The 18,479-nt window shown below is 41.0% G+C and overlaps 3 protein-coding genes across 5 annotated transcripts in view; 2 read left to right on the forward strand and 1 right to left on the reverse strand.

Moving 5' to 3' along the window:
* socs5b (suppressor of cytokine signaling 5b) overlaps window positions 1-8,492 on the forward strand; it is a 33,923-nt gene extending 25,431 nt beyond the window's left edge. Inside the window, exon 3 of the mRNA XM_068567905.1 lies at window positions 8,424-8,492. The gene's annotated coding sequence lies outside the window, so the exon portion shown is untranslated. The remainder of the gene's footprint in view (window positions 1-8,423) is intronic.
* prop1 (PROP paired-like homeobox 1) lies at window positions 1,368-9,803 on the forward strand. The gene is given in 5 exon segments (XM_068568033.1): window positions 1,368-1,442; window positions 7,308-7,370; window positions 7,373-7,511; window positions 8,415-8,647; window positions 9,392-9,803. Coding segments are annotated over 5 exon segments (882 nt in total). The 3' UTR covers window positions 9,764-9,803.
* Window positions 9,804-11,563: 1,760 nt separating this feature from the next.
* Window positions 11,564-17,901, reverse strand: mcfd2 (multiple coagulation factor deficiency 2, ER cargo receptor complex subunit). 3 transcript variants are annotated; one of them, XM_068568473.1, is made up of 4 exons: window positions 17,801-17,901; window positions 16,988-17,079; window positions 16,707-16,866; window positions 11,564-12,550 (listed from the first exon to the last, which is right to left on the reverse strand). In XM_068568473.1, the coding sequence occupies exons 2-4, from the start codon at window positions 17,002-17,004 to the stop codon at window positions 12,419-12,421; spliced, it is 309 nt and encodes a 102-aa protein (XP_068424574.1). In that variant the 5' UTR covers window positions 17,005-17,079; window positions 17,801-17,901; the 3' UTR covers window positions 11,564-12,418. The 3 variants fall into 3 exon arrangements, with proteins under 3 accessions (XP_068424574.1, XP_068424571.1, XP_068424573.1); XM_068568470.1 differs by having other exon boundaries at window positions 16,988-17,161; window positions 17,801-17,894; XM_068568472.1 differs by having other exon boundaries at window positions 16,988-17,164; window positions 17,801-17,868.
* Between the last annotated feature and the right edge of the window lie 578 nt (window positions 17,902-18,479).

An 18,479-nucleotide genomic window follows, 5' to 3' on the forward strand; every position in this document is an offset into this window, starting at 1 on the left:
TTCATGTAAACACCTTTGTTCGAATAATTGTGATCCGACTACGATCCGATTAACACCGCTGGATAACTCGATCCGACTCGGTTGATAATTCGGACATCGCGGCATGTAAACGGTGAATTGGATTAGGAACTGGACTATGTGTCTTTGCGCATGCTCAGGATCCCGCCGCCCTCCTTCCTCCCTCCCAGGTCGTGACCCAGAAGTGGAGTTGTAACTGCCGGGAGCCGGCCGGCAGAAACAAACAAACGTATAAGTCGGGATACTACCTTCGGTGGGTGTCCCCGCTAGCTCCCTGCTGTAGCCAGCGAGCGCTGCTGCTAGTTCCCTGTTTGCTCTGCGCTTGCTCCCTGACAACCACCGAAGGTAGCGGGGTTCTCTCCATTATAAAGAGTGAAGAGGTCAAGCGGAGATGGCTGTATCACCACTAGTTGTAATGAAAACAGCGCCACCTATCGTATCGGATATGACATGTTTTCGGCCAATGATTCGATTTATTCACGGCCATGCATATTAAGAGCAGTTGCCCCGAAAGAGAGCATAGTCCGACTAAAGCAAAATTCGAATTGATACCATCATGTAAACGCACTGACTGGCCCCTCTCCCCAGTGACTCACGCAGCTGTTGTCCCACAGCTGATCAAACCGCCCAGTTTGTGGAAGGTTCACTTGTTTTGTGAAAGTGTTGATATGTTTTCTCAGGCAGATCTGGTCCCGATGCACTGTTTACCATTTTATTTTGTCTGGCAACTAAGGCACACGTAACTCTGCTCCAGGGTAGAAACCTTGGAAATGAGCAATTGTGGAGGAATAGAGCCGGGTTGGCAGCGGAGTACAGCAAATATTATTGCAATTAAACCGCAGGCCTAAAAATGTGGCCTTCTTTTCAGAGAATGACCCAGGTGGCTGCCAGTGGAAAAAAAAACAGTGAGGAGTTGAGGCTCTCACAAATAGAGTCAAAGCTTGGGTGTTGGTGATGAAGGTGGTGATGAGTGGCAGAAAAAAATCCTGTGAAGTTATGCCACAGTGCACTGACTCAGAGAAGACAACATGCATTCTTTTTCACATTTTTGTTCGAAATGCCTTCTCGAACTTATTTCCCTGACTTTATTATCCCATAGAGAGGATGGAGGAAGGAGGAGTTGACATTGGGGGCTGCAACGTTGGCATAAAACCTGACACTAAGGGCTCTCCGGTTCACCTCCCCCCTTTTCCTAACCCCACTCACACACCCACACATGCACACTGGCAAGCTCAAACCCTGGCACTCGGCAGTGCCGAGCTAAGAATGGAGCACTCCTTCGACTCACGCAATGTGGTGTGCTGAAATTTCCTGCAATAAAGACGCATTTGGGAAGATACCTATTAAAAATGCGTGAGGAGAGAGGAAAGAGGCTGCCAGCCAGCAAGGAGAATGTGAAGAGGAGGAGGGTTGGGCCCGGGAAGGTTGGTGGAACAGGGGGTGAGCGCTGTCGAGAAAAGTTAGAGGAAGAAAGGGATCATGGAGGAAAGGTTAAGGGATATACTCCTTATTAACCACTGGATACTCTTTCTCCCCTCCGCAAGAAAAAAAAAGCACAATCTGAATTCCTTTTTTGTTCTTTTGCGCTCCTCTCTTTCGCCAATTTTTTTTCTCCAAAATTTGGTTTTCATTTGGACCATTGCAGCAAACAAAAAAACTATTTCCCGGTTCACTGCCTCGCTCATGTAATTATTCCGCAGGAGCTGGAGTTGGAGTTCATCGCTTCTTTTTTTCAGGCACTGCCCGTTCTGTGCTCGGGAAGGGTGGGGACAACTCAGGCATCACAGCCTCAATTGGGTAAAGGCTGCCTGGCTTGTACTCTGTGGGTCAGGGGTGGTGGCTGCTCCCACTCCCTTAGACATAATCCATGTTTGCATGTTGCATTATTGTGTAAACCTGATGTAATTTTATAAAACACTTTTAATACAATAATTGGTCGTAAGCCCCTGAATTAAGTAAATTAGGTGGAAAACTTAATTGTAGGGAAGAAAAACATATACTGGAACATGCCAAATTGTTTGAATTGAACCTGACATTTGTATCTTTTTGGGTGTAAGAAATGTACTAAGAGAGCTCGGGATCTCAAGACTGTGCTGTGCTCAAGCAGGGTCACATGGTAAATATGTTAAGGGCCCTTGTTAACGGCTGCGGTATTCACCTCATAAATGGCTTCATTGTTCCAGTTCACACACACACAGTGCGGTTACATGCATTCGAATTACTGGGTTAGTCGGACTAAAATCGAATTATCCCTTTCATGTAAACACCTTTGTTTGAATAATTGCGGTCCGACAATGATCTGATTAACACCCCTGAATAACTCGATCCGACTCGATTGGTAATTCGGACATCCCGGCATGTAAACGGTGAATCGGATCGGAACTGGACTATGTCCCTTTGCGCATGCTCAAGATCTCGCCGCCCTCCATCATTTTGCTAGAGTGGCTTTTAGGGGGCCTGAAGTGTCCTATCTACCCATTATTTTCACACTGACCACTTTTATGATTGTATAAGCGCAAACGTAATTCACAGGGATAAAAAGCTAACCGAAGGCATTTAACGGACTACAGCACAGTCGCACAAAGAGTCTGTAATAGCAGACTAGTTAGTCTCTTAAGTTGCTTAAATCACTTAAGCTTGTGTTAACCAAAGATCTTATTTCGGGCCTCTAACCACGAACCCATTAAAATAAACACGTTGACTTTGAAACAAGGGAACCGTAGGTGAAAGAAAAACTTCATGATAAAGCATTCAGTCAGCCATCATGCAATGGTCAAAATAGGTATTGGTACATCATTTAGTGCTCATTAAAGCTATATTTACAGGCATATTTAACCACTTGGACGATGACGTCAAATGCATTTGATGTAAGCGCATTGGGCTTTGTTTTGAGCTTTGTGCTGAATTTAACATGCTTTTTATGTTATTGTTGCCATTGTTGTTGTGTTAGGTGTTTTGAATAATTATGTGGTGTTTTTTTCTTTGTCTTCGCACCTCCAGTTGTCTAATTGTTTTTTTCCTTGCGATTTGTCTCTTTGTTTTTGTTTCTGCTCTTACAATTGTTGCTCTGCTCTTGGTTGATTGGTGGGTCTGGAAGTTTTTTCTTAGTTTTTTTAGTTACATGAGAAAAAAGAAAGGGCATACATCTTTCCACCCAATGGACGGACTGCGCAAAGATGAATATTTAGTAGAGTGAGGAGTTTTGTGAATTGATACAAGCTAAAAGACATCCTTCTCACCCGACAGCGTCTTATGTTTTCTCCCTCTGTGTCCTCACACAGCTGGGCCAGCAGACTGCTGGTTGGAAGGGGGAGTTGAGTTACATTCCTTCCATCAGTGCTGTGTGTCTGCCAACCAGGTCACTCCCAGTTCAGTCCCGGGAAATTGGGAGAGAAGAATTTCCGCTGTATCCATAGTGGACACAGCGGCAACCACACAGCAGCCTGTGTGTACTCTGGGCACGTGTGTGTGTCTGTGTGTGTGGTTATGATTCTTGAAACTGAGCACCCGAGTATTAATATGACTTGCATATTATTTTCTTTGGAGGACACTGTCGGAGAGGTGGGGGTTAGGGGTGGTATTTAAGTGTGTGCATATTGCGTCAAGGTTTGCGACAGAAAGGGAAAGTAAAACGGAAAGATAAGAACATTTTTCCCTCAAGTCCTACAATATTGTTCACATTTTACTGGCTCTTGTGCAGATTGAATTGCAACGTGTGCAAATATATCAACTTGCAGTTACATGGCAATTCAATTGGACATACTAGGTTGCTGCATTTATCAAACCGGTGGAGAGCAATGCTTTGGCTTTCTCTCCCCTCAAGACATCTCTGCATCTCCTGTTCTGTTCACCATTTACACACACAGATGGCAGATGCTTCTCGAAGATTCTGGGTCTTCTGGCTGTCTCGCTGCAGCCTAATAATAGAAAAAGGTGGTGGGAACAGAAAAAGGGACAGAAGTTTAATTTCCCATTCTGCTTTTGGTTTGTGCTGCATTGCAGTGTGTACATTGCTAGAGATCAAGATAGTGGCATGTTGTCTGTGTGTTGTGTATTATGTTGTGCTCTTAAACTCGAGCGGCACGTTTGCAGATAACAAACAAGACATATTGGCCCCAAAGTGTGCATGCTGTCTAACTGAAACAGCCAAAAACATGTCATTCCTGATTATCTGCACCTGCTGTGTAATCGAGCATGACTGTGATAATGTATGGCCTCTGTGTGCATCTAAATGGAAAACAAAATGCAGTCAACAATTGGACTGTTTGAAAGACTGACAGAACTATATGTATGACAATTCGAACCAACGTCAAACATATTTTTTTCCCATATGCATGTCTTAAAATGTGGTATATTCTTATTTATCTTATTATCAGTATAATGTGAAACAAAATGGAGTTACCTCACCTCTGTGGGAGCGTCAATTCTCACCCAAAGTTAAACGTACTTTGTGTGAATGAAATGTTAGCATGCTAACAAGCTAAGGTAAGACACTCAGTGCGGTTACATGGATTCGAATTACTGGCTTAGTCCGACTAAAATCGAATTATCCTGTTCATGTAAACACCTTTATTCGAATAACTGCGGTCCGACTACGATCCGATTAACACCCCTGGATAACTCGATTCGACTCGATTGATAATTCGAATAACGCTGCATGTAAATGCTGAATCGGATCGGAACTGGACAATGCGTTTGTGCCCATGCTCAAGATCCCGCCGCCCTCCTCCCTCCCTCCCAGGTCGTGACCCGGAAGTCGAAAGAGACGATAAGTTGTCACGGACGGCAGAAACAAACAAACGTAAAAGTCGGGTTAAGAGCCGATACTACCTTCGTTGGGTGTCTCTGCTAGCTCCCTAATGTAGCCAGCTAGCGCTGCTGCTAGTTCCCTGTTTGCCCTCCGCTAGCTCCCCGACAACCACCGAAGCTACCGGGGTTCTCTCCATTATGAAGAGTGAAGAGGTCAAGCGGAGATGGCTGTATCACCACTACATGTAATGAAAACTGCGCCACCTATCGTATCGGATATGACATTCATTCGGCCAATGATTCGATTTATTCACTGCCATGTATATTCGGATAACAGCAGTTGCCCCGAAAGAGAGCATAGTCCGACTAAAGCAAGATTCGAATTAATGCCATCATGTAAACGCACTGAGTGAGTGCGGTAAACACACTTTAAAAACATCAGCATGTTAGAATTGCATGTTGTCATTGCTAACAACACAGAGCTCAAAGCACTGTATATATATTATATATATATATAATATACATATATATATATAATATATATATATATATATAATATATATATAAATATATATATATAAATATATATATATATATATATATATATATATATATATATATATATATATATATATATATATATATATTAGCTTGAAAGATTGCGGCTAAGATCTCAGCCGCAATCTAAAATAAAGTGAATTAAGATAATTAATTACAGCAGCAGGGCGACTAAAGATGAAGATTAGCTTGTGCTTACTGCTTACAGCAGTAAGCACGAGCTAATCTTTAATAACAATAGCATCCCAAGTCACTTCACTGCATCCTGAAGTGCCGCCAGTAAAAACTTCGGTACTGCTTTACAGCACAAAGAAGAATCGTTTTATTGTAAACATAAACTTATTTTACTCAGCCATCAATCCAAATTTGACTCTAGTTGCACAACTCTGATGGCAAATGTTCCTCTTATGTCTTTTGTCCCTTCAACTAAATTTGTGCGGATCCAAGTCAGGGGTGGCGAGGAGGATATATGGTCACATCCTGTTTGAGACCGGAAATCTTTGGTTTTCTATCAAATCTGGTCTTGATTTTGAGATGTAAAATTTCTATACATTTAACCAGTCCCCCAAAGAGGTGAGGTAACTTCACTTTGTTTCACGTTATACTGAATAAATACCACAGACATTGTTATGTGCTTTGGCAGTCTAATTATACACACACACACACACACACACACACACACACACACACACACACACACACACACACACACACACACACACACACACACTTTCTAAATTCAACCTCAGTATTCATATGTAAAATGTCATATGTCCTGCAGCGGGTCATTCAATCACTGCACTGTCGATTACACTTTACTGGCAAAGCATCTTGGCTACAGTCTACTGTATCAGTGTGACACAGTCTCCAGTCCGATTAAAAATGAGATAAAATTAGAAATCTGATCTGGTAACTTAGCCTTCTTGCGTCATGAGTTTTTTCAAACACGAGGGCCACTATATGAATATAAATACAGGCTATATAAACCGCACACGCAAACAAATAGCATTGTTCAACAAATATAGTCCATGATGGATTACTGTCTTGTTTGAGCCCTGATAAAAAGCCAGCTGCTGCTCTCCGACCACGTGCTGCTTCCCTGCTGTCCTGTCGTGCATGACTCAGTGCTGAGTGGAATTTTAGTGGGTCTCTTACTAGTAGCCAGCGCAGTGTGAGAGGGTCATTCCTGTTTGCATTGGCTCTGGACTGAGTTTAGCATCATGGGAACCGTCGATAGCAGCCGGGGTCCCAAGAGGTCACATAGAAGTTCAGCTGAGTTAATCCGGCCAACAGGGTGCTCTGTCAGTCAACGCACAGAGGAGTGAATGCAGGGACTGCCTTAAAAAGGGTTGTGTTCACGGAAGACCGGGGAGTGTACTCAGCTGGGTGGTGGTTTCCACACTCACTCACTCACTCACTTTCAGTGTTAAAATATAGACTGGATGAGGATTCTGCCTTTTGTGTGTTCAAGGTTTTGTCAGTCAGTTTCCTAAAACGCAACCTCTTATAATAGAGCCACCTAGTGGTCCCATAGACAGTTGCATCTCACTCGAAAAAATATATTTAAATAATGTAAAGTTATACGTATGCTCTCCGATGCACAGGCCAATTATCAGTTTGTTATTATTTCCTGTAAAAAGCATGCAAGAAATAAACGGTACAGGCACTGCACATTTGTCCCTGTTGAATAAACAACTACAACTAAATTATAATAAACGCAATTTGTTTTACATGTAAAAATGCATACAAACATTGACATCCAATATAACATCCAAAGCGTCCGTCTGAGTCAAGTAGCAAAGTTTTTGTCACTTTGTACGTATGTTGAACAATCTCTCAAGGGGTAAATATAAATATCAATGTTTTATAAACTTGGCCAGCCTTCTGTATTTCTGTAAAGATACCAGCAGAAGGAAGATCTGCAGAAATGTAGGAAAAGGTGAGTCTCAGTGAGCATCCAATATACACTGCGGTTTGTGAAGCAGACTCTCACACAGATAAAGGTAAACCCAGGTGGGTGGGCTCCAACATGTGACTTCACAACAGTCACACTGTCCGTGTGAGTGTTCAGAGGTGTGCAAGCAGAGCTGCAGTGATGGCCCTGGTAAAGGTAGCAGGAGACGCAGTGAGGAACCACCAGGATTGTGCAAATGTTTACTCTGATATGGCTACTGTCAGCTCTAGTGCAGGTGAGTCCAAAAAGATGTCCACAATTATAATTACTAGTTTGTTTCATATTATGATGGAGTTTCCCCTACAACACGGCGATGGAGGGAGATCTGCAGTGAAAAGTCTCTTGCCAAATCTTGTATGCTTTCAGCAATATTTCTCTTAACTTTATGAAACTTAAAGTTAATATGTATGCAGTGTATACAGCTCAGAGGATATCGTTACAAAATCATATACTGTATAGCTTTTAGACCTGTAAGGCATTATTTATGATTTTTTTTTTAAACATTGAATTTGTAAGATCAAAATTCTTCAAATTAACTATGGCTGTTTTGACATTGAACTCTAAAGCACCCTGGTAGGTGCTTGAGAGTCAAAGTTTTGGCCCTAAAACAACTGTACTTCCTATTGGTCTGAGCCTAATAGTGTATTAATTGCCAAGTTTCAATTAAAAGTGTTTACATTTTTAACAGTAATCAAGGGATTAGTGTTAAACTGTATAAATATGTAATCAGGTTTGTTAGAAATAGTAAATAGCTGTGAGCGAGAGTCCACTTTTAAAACCCATAATCAAATCCGCCTCCTCTGTCTTTTCTCTAACCGCCATGATGTGAACGGACAAGGTCAACTCAGCGCACCAATTTGTAAGATTAGTCACTTTGTGGTAATAATCTTGGTCAAATCCCCCAGTTTCTGGTATCTTTTTCTCACGAGATTTGTCTTTGGCAGCTAAAGCTCTGTGGCTCTCAGGTTGCTGGTGTTAGTGGGAACCATAAAATCGGTTTAATCCCACTTTTTTGAGCCACTCATTTGGTGAAATGGGCGCCCAAGTTTTTTTAGGCCACTTAGGAAATAGGAGCCGTAGAATTGTTGATGTCCAATGTAAAGGCCCCAAAAACTCTAATTCTTCCTCCTGAAAACCGATATAGGAGGGTCGGTGAGGAAGGTGACGTTGTGCGATACCTCCATGGGCATCAGCCTTGGCAGGCGGAGCCGGGCCTATCCCTCGCCGGCCAGAAGACGTCACCGCACCACCTTCAGCCACAAGCAGCTGGAGCAACTGGAGATGGCCTTCAGTCAAAACCAGTATCCCGACATCTACTGCAGAGAGGAGCTGGCTCGCATCACCAAGCTCAACGAGGCTCGCATACAGGTGGGATGGCCTTCATATTAGGATGTCACACGGATATTGAGAGGAAACGATAACCAAAAACCACTTCATTGTTTATTATTAGATCTGTGATTTCAGCTTTGCAGAGACTCACAACGCTGCAGAATGCATTTACATAAACAACAACTCATATTGGATCATATGTATAATTTGCATGCATTGTGTTTACTGAAGAGCTATGCTTCAATGCCAAAACAAGGCAATGATTTAAAAAGTCCAACTTTTGCTGAACCCACCCAATAAAAATGCATTATTTCCAGGATTCAGACCAGAAAGCAGAAAGAGAATTGTAGTCTGTTTCTCCCTTTCATTGGAGCAGTTAACCGTCTCATAACTGCGAGATGGGTTAAAAAAAAATAAAAAAACATCTTCACAGCCAGAGCCTCAGTCTCAGAGCAAAAAACGGAGGATTTCTTAAAACTGATACGGTTATTATTGTAGGTGATTTAAATATTCATGAGATACCAGCAATGATAGCCTTAGTGCTGCATTTACTTATTGTTGGATTCGATTGGCTTCTGTCGGAAAGTACAGAAACCCACTCACGCCTTTAACCACACCTTGACCTTGTCCTTGTAAATGGCATTAACATAGAACTTGTAATTTGTGATTTTGGGCAATACAAAATAAACTAAATTAAATTATGCCATGTATTGTCTTTACTTGACCCAAGGGGTGCAGAACAACTGATTGATCCTTGTCTCCATCCTGTCCTTGTCCCAACAGGTCTGGTTTCAGAACAGAAGAGCCAAACAGCGGAAGCAGGAGCGGGCATCCCAGAAAGCCCTCCCAGTGGGTGTGATGCCAGGCCACAAAGCGCTGTTGGGTGGCATACACGTCCAGCCGCCCGGCATGGCTCGGCAGTACTACACCCAGCCCCTGGCTCACATCCCCTGCCTTCCCCCCTTATTGCATTCTGGGGCGTACTCCCACCACCATGGCCCGGTCGGACCGTGCCCCTGTCCCAGTGTCCCGCCACAGCCGGCTGCCCAGCGGCAGCACGAGGACTGGTACGGCCCGCTGAGGAGCGGCCTCACCTCGACCATGTTCTCTCTGGCCCCCATGCAGCCTCTAGACCCCACCTCGCATTGGAGCTAAGACGTAACAGGGGCCAATTTAAAAAATAAATAAATGAAAATCGAGCGATCATGCCGGCCAATTTGTTTTGCATTCATTTAAGCAATTTTTTCAACATTTTTAATCAAATGTTTTACACATGTGTTTAAATTGGCGCCAAATATCATCAAACTCATGAATTTTTATTTGATGCTGTGATGCGTTTTTTATTTTTATATTCTTAACATCAACTTCAATTTTGTTTTCCTACATTCACTAACACAACAATGGATACTTGGCTGTTTTCTTCATTACAACTTCTTAAATCATAGTTTAGCTCCAGCCATGTTTTCTCAAAATTTGCGAATGGTTTGTATACCCATACTAAATACAGACTATCTCCTAAATCACAAGGGCTGTTTGAAAAATTTTAAAAGCAGTGGCGGGCCGTGGATTTTCTACCTGCGCTTCAGTGTTGTCCCTATTATTATCATATTATTATTATTATTATTATTATTATTATAGCTGAACAACCTAATCACCTAATTATGATGCCACAGCTACCAGTTATTATTTGTTTCGTGTAAACACATAAAAGGTCTAGCGTAAATTGAGACAGGAAGACCATCCCCTCACACTAGGCTCATAGGCCCTCACCAGCAGCACAAATTCTACTGTTCATTGCGCACGCACAAGACATCTCCAGCTACTGCACCGTGGTGAGAGGAGAGGCCCTGGCTTGACCAGCAGCAACAACAGCGCTGTGGCTTGTTTATGACTAAAGACGACTGCAGATGTAAAAAAATAACACTAACATTTCATTTACCAGATGGCCAACCCTTCGTAACCCTCTGTGTGAAGGGCGTCATCAGTAAATCGACGAGCAAGTCCATTTCTTAGGCTTTAGCCCAGAGGCGTCTCTAGGATTTTGACACATCCGGGGCTTAGCCTAGAAGAGTAAAGCAGACAATTTTAGACATAAAAACACTCCATATACCTACAGCGGTGATTCTCAATCTTTTTCAAAAGTAGTGGCTTTTAAACAAAATAGGATTTTTAATTGTTACTCAAACCTGTTTTATCAAAGCATTAACATGAGATAACCGTAATTTGAAGATGGGATCTTAAAAAAAATAATTAGCCCAATATATATATATTGTTCTGATAACATTACTTTAAAATAAAAGAGTGTAATACATTAGTTTTTGATTCATAATTGAATTTGGTGCATAATGCGATTAATAGCAGATAAATCATGTGATTAATCGGTTACATTTTTTTAACTTTGCCCAGCTCTAATTTTTAGCAATTCATTTAGTGCAAGTTTCAATCCGCCGAGAGCAAAAAGGCCCTAAATTTCTTTCTTGAACGCCTCTCGTTCCACAACAGAGGGGCTCTGCTCAAGCAGATGCACCTTTACAAACTAAGCAAGTGTGGTTGATATCTAGTGCAGTAGAGTTAATATCTTGCTGAGGCTTTGTATGACAAGGAAATTGCTGGTATTCTGAGCTTTCCAAAAAGTTGTGCTAATTATGTGTGACATTAAGTTTACGATATGAAAGTTGATATTTCCATAACTTGGGGAGCTCTCTTGAGTCACTTTCGAGTCCTCTCAAGTCATATTTATAGTTTGTTAATATTTATGTTTGAATTGTTTTAAACATAGACATATATGTTCTTGTAAGGCCATGCTGTGCCATTTTTCTGATATATATATATATATATATATATATATATATATATATATATATATATATATATATATATATATATATATATATATATATATATATATATATATATATATATATATATATATATATATCACACATCAGTGGCTCTGGTATCGATTCAAGGGAGTATGAGGAAGAGCTCCTGATGAGTTCAAGCTTCTTCTTCTTCTTCTGCATGTGCACAATCCTACACACTTTAGGGGCAATGCCAATATACCCAATTTATATTACTGTACATGATAATCCAAAAAATAGAAAATATTTGAATTTTTTTCCCCCGAATCCATAAAATTAAATCACAAATCTGTAGATTACAGTTTTTAATATTTGACATATTTCAACAAACACAGAAACACGTTTGATCCATTTTGAAAAAAAAGGCAGCTAATGATTTGAAGCAAACATACGTCAACTTCTGAAACAACTGCAGTGGCAGCAGCGTCAATCAGTGTGCTTTCAGTCAAGCTTATCCAGTGATCACGAGTCAGCGGCGCGGTGCTGCTTCACATTCAGGGTTAAGTAGAAAACTGTGTTTTTGTGATATTGGGTGACCCTTTATTAAAAAATTATAATAAGAAAATTAAAAAAAAGGCACACTTTCAAGGAACCTACCAAAACGAAAGGTTCAGAAATGTCCCTGTGAGTGTAAGCATACACCAGAGTCAAATAAAAAAATGTAAAGAGCAATTTAGTTTTCCTCCATTTTGTTGCCGAGTAAATTACTAACGTAACAGTTTTTCCGCTCCCGGCTTGGACATTAAGTAAAAAAAAGAAAAAAAACTGAACAAGTCACAAGTTTAGAAATGGCCGGTAACCCAGATTGATCGGGTGAGCAAAAATTAAACAAATTAACCGTTTTTCTAGACCACTTGGTTGCATCTTTTCAGTTTGCTTACTCATCTGCAGATTCCTTGTTGTTGTTGATGATGAGGATGACGGAGGATGTCAACGCCCAGGCGACATGTTACTCCAGCGATTTGGCGAACTCCGCATAATCTATGAAACCGTCATTGTTTTTGTCATCATCCCTCAGGACATCGTCGATGAGAATGATGAGGTCCTCCTCTTTCATTGGCTGGCTATTCTCTCCTCTTTCCTGAGGAAAGAGCAAGATGATGAAAACCAAAACAAACTTTTAACTTTCATTCGAACAGCAGACCAGCTTTCCAGTTTCCATCGCGCATGTCTCACAAGCAGGGTGAGATGCAGAATAATCTCCCGCTACAATCTGTAGCTGTTAGCTCGCGAGCTAACAGCGAGCTATGCAGACCTACTTTCCAGTTTCCATCGCGCATGAGATGTGTTTGCCAGTAGCTGTGTTACACAGATATGATGTATAGATATGATATATACATAAATATATACAGTATATATGATTATACATGATATAGATATCATATAAATATATCATTTTGCATACATTGTGTTTATTTATGCAACATCCGTCCCATAAAGCTTCATAGTACTATATGAATCTGCTGGTACTATGGGTCCTGGGTACAGTTTTCAAAGTGATCTCAACTTGTCGCATATCTTTTTAATTCGGCTGACTCCTGACAAACCGATCACAGATTGGATGTTTAAACAACTAACTTCTTGCGAGAAAACATCCTAAAATTATATTTTGAGACTCAACAACAGTAGTATTCAGAGAACGTCAACTTTAAGATGTGAGTTTTCTCATCCGCCATTGTTCCCTACGGAAGCGCATTGCATTCACTGGATTAAAAAAAAAAAATAGACCTCTTTTCTCATAATAACGACATCCGGATGTCGTAATTACGAGATCTATTCTCTTAATTACGAGATCTTGAAGTTTATTTTCGACTGTGGCTTTGTTATGTTTTGCGATGTGACGTCGTAACCGTGGCAACAGAAAAGCTGACATGGCTGACATGCATGATTAAGTGGTTGGTATGCTAGCGTACAGGTAGTGTAGCTAACAAGGAGACTGATGATTGTTGATGAAGCAGCAAAACATATGTTTTTCCAGGAAACCGAGGAAATGGCCGAGCAAACGTTGCATGACAATGGTTTATGGGATTTTCTTTGAAAGCGAGGTGTTGCAGAGGAAAACATTGACCAAATGCAACAAGACAGACATATTCTTAGACGGTTTCGTTGCCTCAGCTATACTCCTTGAGGATCTAGGTTTTTTAACAGGTGCCAGTTCTTTGAGTCACTACCAAACCAGATTGGATGCATTTTAAATGCATGAATTTGTATCCATAAAGCATCCCGTGTTGGTTCAACTCCTGCAGAAACCGAGCGACATCCAGCACGTCAGATTGTTCAGGCTTTCCGCCTGAACAATCCTAACACCTTGAGATGCCATCCTCATTTTTCAGAAACATCAGTATTTTCTAGTGTCTCAAACCGAGAAGGTATTGTAGCGACCCTGTACAGGTATCTGTTGGGTCTCCCTCTCTCTCCCTCTCTCTCTCTCTCTCCCTCCCTCCCTCCCTCTCTCTCTCCCTCCCTCTCCCTCCCTCCCTCTCTTCCCCTCCCCTCCCCCCCACAGGAAAGCAGCGTCCGTTTGGTGGGGTTGTGGCCTGTGATTGGTGGAGCAGGGTGGGAGGCGGTGGTTTCAGAGGTAGTATGTGTATTGTGGTTTGCTTTAGGTGTAGTGTGGGGAAGCTTTGTGAGCTAGCATTAGCAAAGAGCCATTACAGTAACAGTGATTGTGTGAACCTTGGTGAAATAAACCAACAAGTAAATGAGACCAATGTCTGCGAGTCTTCCTGCCGTGGACGTTACAGTATTAATAGCAGATAACTGCGATAGCGCCATCATTGCCACTGAGAGAGGATTTGCAGACGTTTCCTTTATCTTATCTCGTAATTACGAGAAAAGATCTCGTAATTACGAGATCAGAATCTCGTAATTACGAGAAAAGATCTCGTAATTATGACAAAAAGGGGTCTATTTTTGTTTCATCCAGTGAATGCAATGCGCTACTGTCGTTTGTTGGTACAAAACACATTCTGGGATATTGGCTGTCTCAAGTACGCACAAGTCTCCTCTGATGAATCCCCGGTAAAATGGGCGGAACAAGTCACACCCGGGCATTTTCAGTGAGTCCACAGAGTCCTGCAGCTCCAGCTTCTTCTGCTCTTCAATAAATTGTTCTTCTTCCACAAATTAAGCAACCGACTAGGTGCAGACAGCGCCACCTGAAGTACAGGAGTGTGTGTGTACTGTGCAGAGAACACAGCGTCTGGATATTCACAGGGATTAAACAGTGACAGCCAGGCGGAGAGAGAGAAGAGAGAAAAAAAAGAGAGACAAACAGAGAGACAGAGATGAGATCTGATTGGATAAAGAGCGTCAAAGCAGCGACAGCTTGCTGGCCTGAACAGCCAGCAGACAGCAGAGCCATGAGAAACAGAGCTGCTCAATGAGAAAATAAGCTAATAAGGAAAATTAATATAATAAAATATTATAATATATATATATATATATATATATATATATATAATATTATAATATTGAATTTTTGCATGAAAGAAAGAAAAAGGTGTTGACTTGGGTCTTAACGCATAGAAAGAAAGTGAATCAATATCTAAGAAGAGCAGCAACCAATTTTTTACCATTTAAAAGCTCAATATTAATTGATATACATATAAATACATACATACATATGTATATATATACATACATACATACATATATATATATATATATACATACATACATATACATACATATATATAAATATATATATATATATATATATATATATACATATACATACATATATATAAACATACATATATATACATATACATATATATATATATATACAAACTTTATACAAAAGCAATAAGTGCTGTTTTTCATGTTTGTTTTTTTTCATGTCATGTTTTTCAGTTGAGTTCAGTTTTTCTTCCTCAGTGAGAAAAGTCCCGTCTGTGTAGGCTTGAACAAGTGCACTGAACATCTTGTGATGTGATGGAAGTTCTCCTCTTTGAGAGAAGAGTAAAAATCCACAAGTGATGCTGACTTAAAGTGTTCTGCCATAGTGGGTCAGGAGCTTTGCGCATGCTCGATTAACGTTCAATCTGGACGCGGAGCCTCGTTGCAGTGCTTGTTGAGAACAGAATACATAACAACACATGCTTTCATGTCAGGCTCAATTAGTCAACACTGCCTGTCGGTGAGGCAACGGAAGCACAGGCCCACCAACATAAATCAACTTCAAAGTAAAAGCAGTGTTGCCATATTTGCATTTACAGAGTGCATCTTATTTATTTATTTTTCATGTTTGGTTGACCTCACGCGGGCTGGACTGGGAGAGCCGTCAGACGCCCAGGTCTCAACTTCACCGTCTGGGAGAGATTTAAAGGGGTAAGTACCTCCCAATGCAAAAAACAAACAAACATGCAGTTAACGCATGACCAAATAGTTAATGCCGTTAAAGGATTGACGGATTAATTTTGCGTTAATGCATTAATCTGCCCAGCCCTAATACATAGATAAAATTGCGAGTGCAAGCATCATATTGGCTGTATTTTTTTTCTTAATTTTTGATTTATTAAACAGTGTGGTGGGGGCGTGGTTATGCTCAGCTGCAGAGGGGTGTGGTTGGGGGTGACTCAGCAACAGGTGCCAAAAATGAGGACTTATTGCTCTCAGCTGAGGCTGATTGCTTGCCCAAAATAAAGGGCAGTAGGAAAGACGGTGAGAGGAAACTGGAGGTGACTGCTGCCAGACGGTCCGTGCGAGTTGAGACAAATAAAGTTCATTACCAATCGACTATCTGGAATCCTGAGTTGTTAGATAGAGGGGAGGGGGGAAAGAAACTCACCGAGGTAACAGGATCGTGTAACAAACAGATATTAGCTTTTCGTTGTTCAATAGAGATCTGCTTAATATAAAATCTGGATTTACTTGTTTTAAACCTAGTTTTGCAAAATGTTAAAATAATCTTGGATTCAATTAAGTTGCACCAATCTTTGTTGGTTCAACCCAGCCTAAAAGTAAGTCACAGCTGTAAATGACTTAGCACAGGACCTTAATCAAATGAGGTACTGCTGGTATTAAATTGAAGTTTTGCGTGAAAGAAAAACAAAGGTGTTGACTTGGGTCTTAACGCAGAGAAAGAAAGTGAATCAATATCTAGGAAGAGCAGCAACCCATTTTTTTTACCGTTTTGAAAAGCTCAAGATTTTTGATATTTAGAAAAATATGAAAATAGTGTTTACTACATTATGTTCAAACATAAAATGTTTTAATAAACTATTCTCACGCACCTCTTTGTGTACATGTGTGATAGCTGTGGCCAGCTCTAGCCCATCCAGCAGGTTGTTGCCATCGTAGTCGTGCATCTTGAAATAGTGCAGCTGGAGCTCCTGGGGTGTCATTTCTTTCTCTGGTTGGTCAATCACTCCTTCCAAATGCTCCATGATGTGGCTAAAAGACAAAGAGGAGTCAAAAACGTGTCTGAAACTATGTTCAAAGTTCACCCCCCTGTGCAAATAAGACCTGATCATCATCCACAGAGCACCTTTTTGAACGTGGAGGTGACACTCACTCTTTGTCCTGGATCATGTTTTTGTCCAGGCGACCGTGACCGTGAACGTGAGCCGCACTCGCTATGACCGGTGGGTGCTGCTGGGGATCCACCTGAGAGTGGACACATAGCAGACAGCAGGACAGGAGGACTGTCAGACCCCGCCACTGCACACTGCACCTGCCACTCCTCATTCTGCTGGGGCACACAGAGGGACAGACACTTCATTCCGGAAACATTTTTTGGGGAATATCACATCTTACATATACAGTGAATTTACACATTTGTTTCTACTCTTCAACCCTCAGCTCTTACCCTCACACGTTTCATTTATACACCCCAGTGTTGCAACTGAATAACCCACTTTATTAAATATTTAGTTTCCCTTTTTAACACCCTGTTGTTAGAGCTACATTTAGGAAGCTGGCTTTATCGTTTTAAGTAGACGCTATAATGTCAACAGAGACAACATTTGTATAGTCATGATTGTTAATCAAAATTCCGTCACGTTAGACAAATACAGTCACTGTTTAAACGGTGTTAAGAGGGGAGACATTGGCCACCTGCATAAAACAATAGGCTTAATATTTCTATTACATTTTCTAGTAATATCAACGACGCTACATAATGTATGCACCACAGCGTTTAAAAACAGACGTTGTGTTAAGACCAGAAGTTAATTTTAACAAAAGAACTGTCTGTAATAACACTTGCTAACATGGAGCTTAATTTCAGAGCTGCGATAAAAAAAATATATATACCATGAACTGTTCATGCAGAAATCATACAATACATTCAATAATATAATTACTTGAATGGCCGTATAATTCTCACCTGAAAAATGACGCGTATCTTCACTCGACTCCGTGGACAGTTAGCTAACTTATGTAGATTTAGTCGTCGGCAACAATGAGCAGCAGTCTTTGAGGACCAAGTGGCTTGCCGTAGCTCGACTTCGACACGACAGCTCATTGTGATTGGTTAAAGTTGTCAAAGAGTATACAACTGAAGCAAGAGGTTTTGCGCTCCCAACAGTCAGTCTGGGATATTCACCCGTTCCTGGATAGCTCGCTTGACAGACTACGTTCTGTTTTCAGTGCATGACTGAATTACACTTGTATTATATTTAGTAAATGTTCCAAACGTATGGTTGAAGTTACAGTACGATACGATTAGAGCTATACCACCTATGACCTATAAAGACCTTTTATTACTTGCACAATTGCCGTACGCAAGATTGTAAAATGATTTGAGTAAATCCGTGATGTAAACTAACATTTGGGTTATTTGACAAAATATTGGCATTTTCGCAATATCATTTGTGAGCATTTTACATTTGGGTCTATATATTTCAGAGTGCGGTTCCACATCTTGATATAGACTAAACCTTTGAGGTGACGTCATTAAGAGAGGGGGAGGGTAGCCCATTGACAGCCGGTCAGCTGTCAGATTAACAGTACGGGAACACGCTGTTGTGTAGCTAACTGAGGGGGAAAGGAGAAGCGTCGATTTG

This window comes from Clinocottus analis, unplaced genomic scaffold, assembly GCF_023055335.1.
Source record: "Clinocottus analis isolate CAN_PGR_092001 unplaced genomic scaffold, fCliAna1.0.p SCAF_8, whole genome shotgun sequence".
In the NCBI taxonomy this organism is placed as follows: Eukaryota; Metazoa; Chordata; class Actinopteri; order Perciformes; family Cottidae; genus Clinocottus; species Clinocottus analis.

Coding starts and splice junctions, on each gene's coding strand:
- mcfd2 (XM_068568470.1), bottom strand. CDS start 17,160: ATGAGGAGTGGCAGGTGCAGTGTGCAGTGGCGGGGTCTGACAGTCCTC. Junction 16,867..16,987: donor AACATGATCCAGGACAAAGA/GTGAGTGTCACC, acceptor TTTGTCTTTTAG/CCACATCATGGAGCATTTGG. Junction 12,551..16,706: donor TCACACATGTACACAAAGAG/GTGCGTGAGAAT, acceptor CTCTTTCCTCAG/GAAAGAGGAGAGAATAGCCA.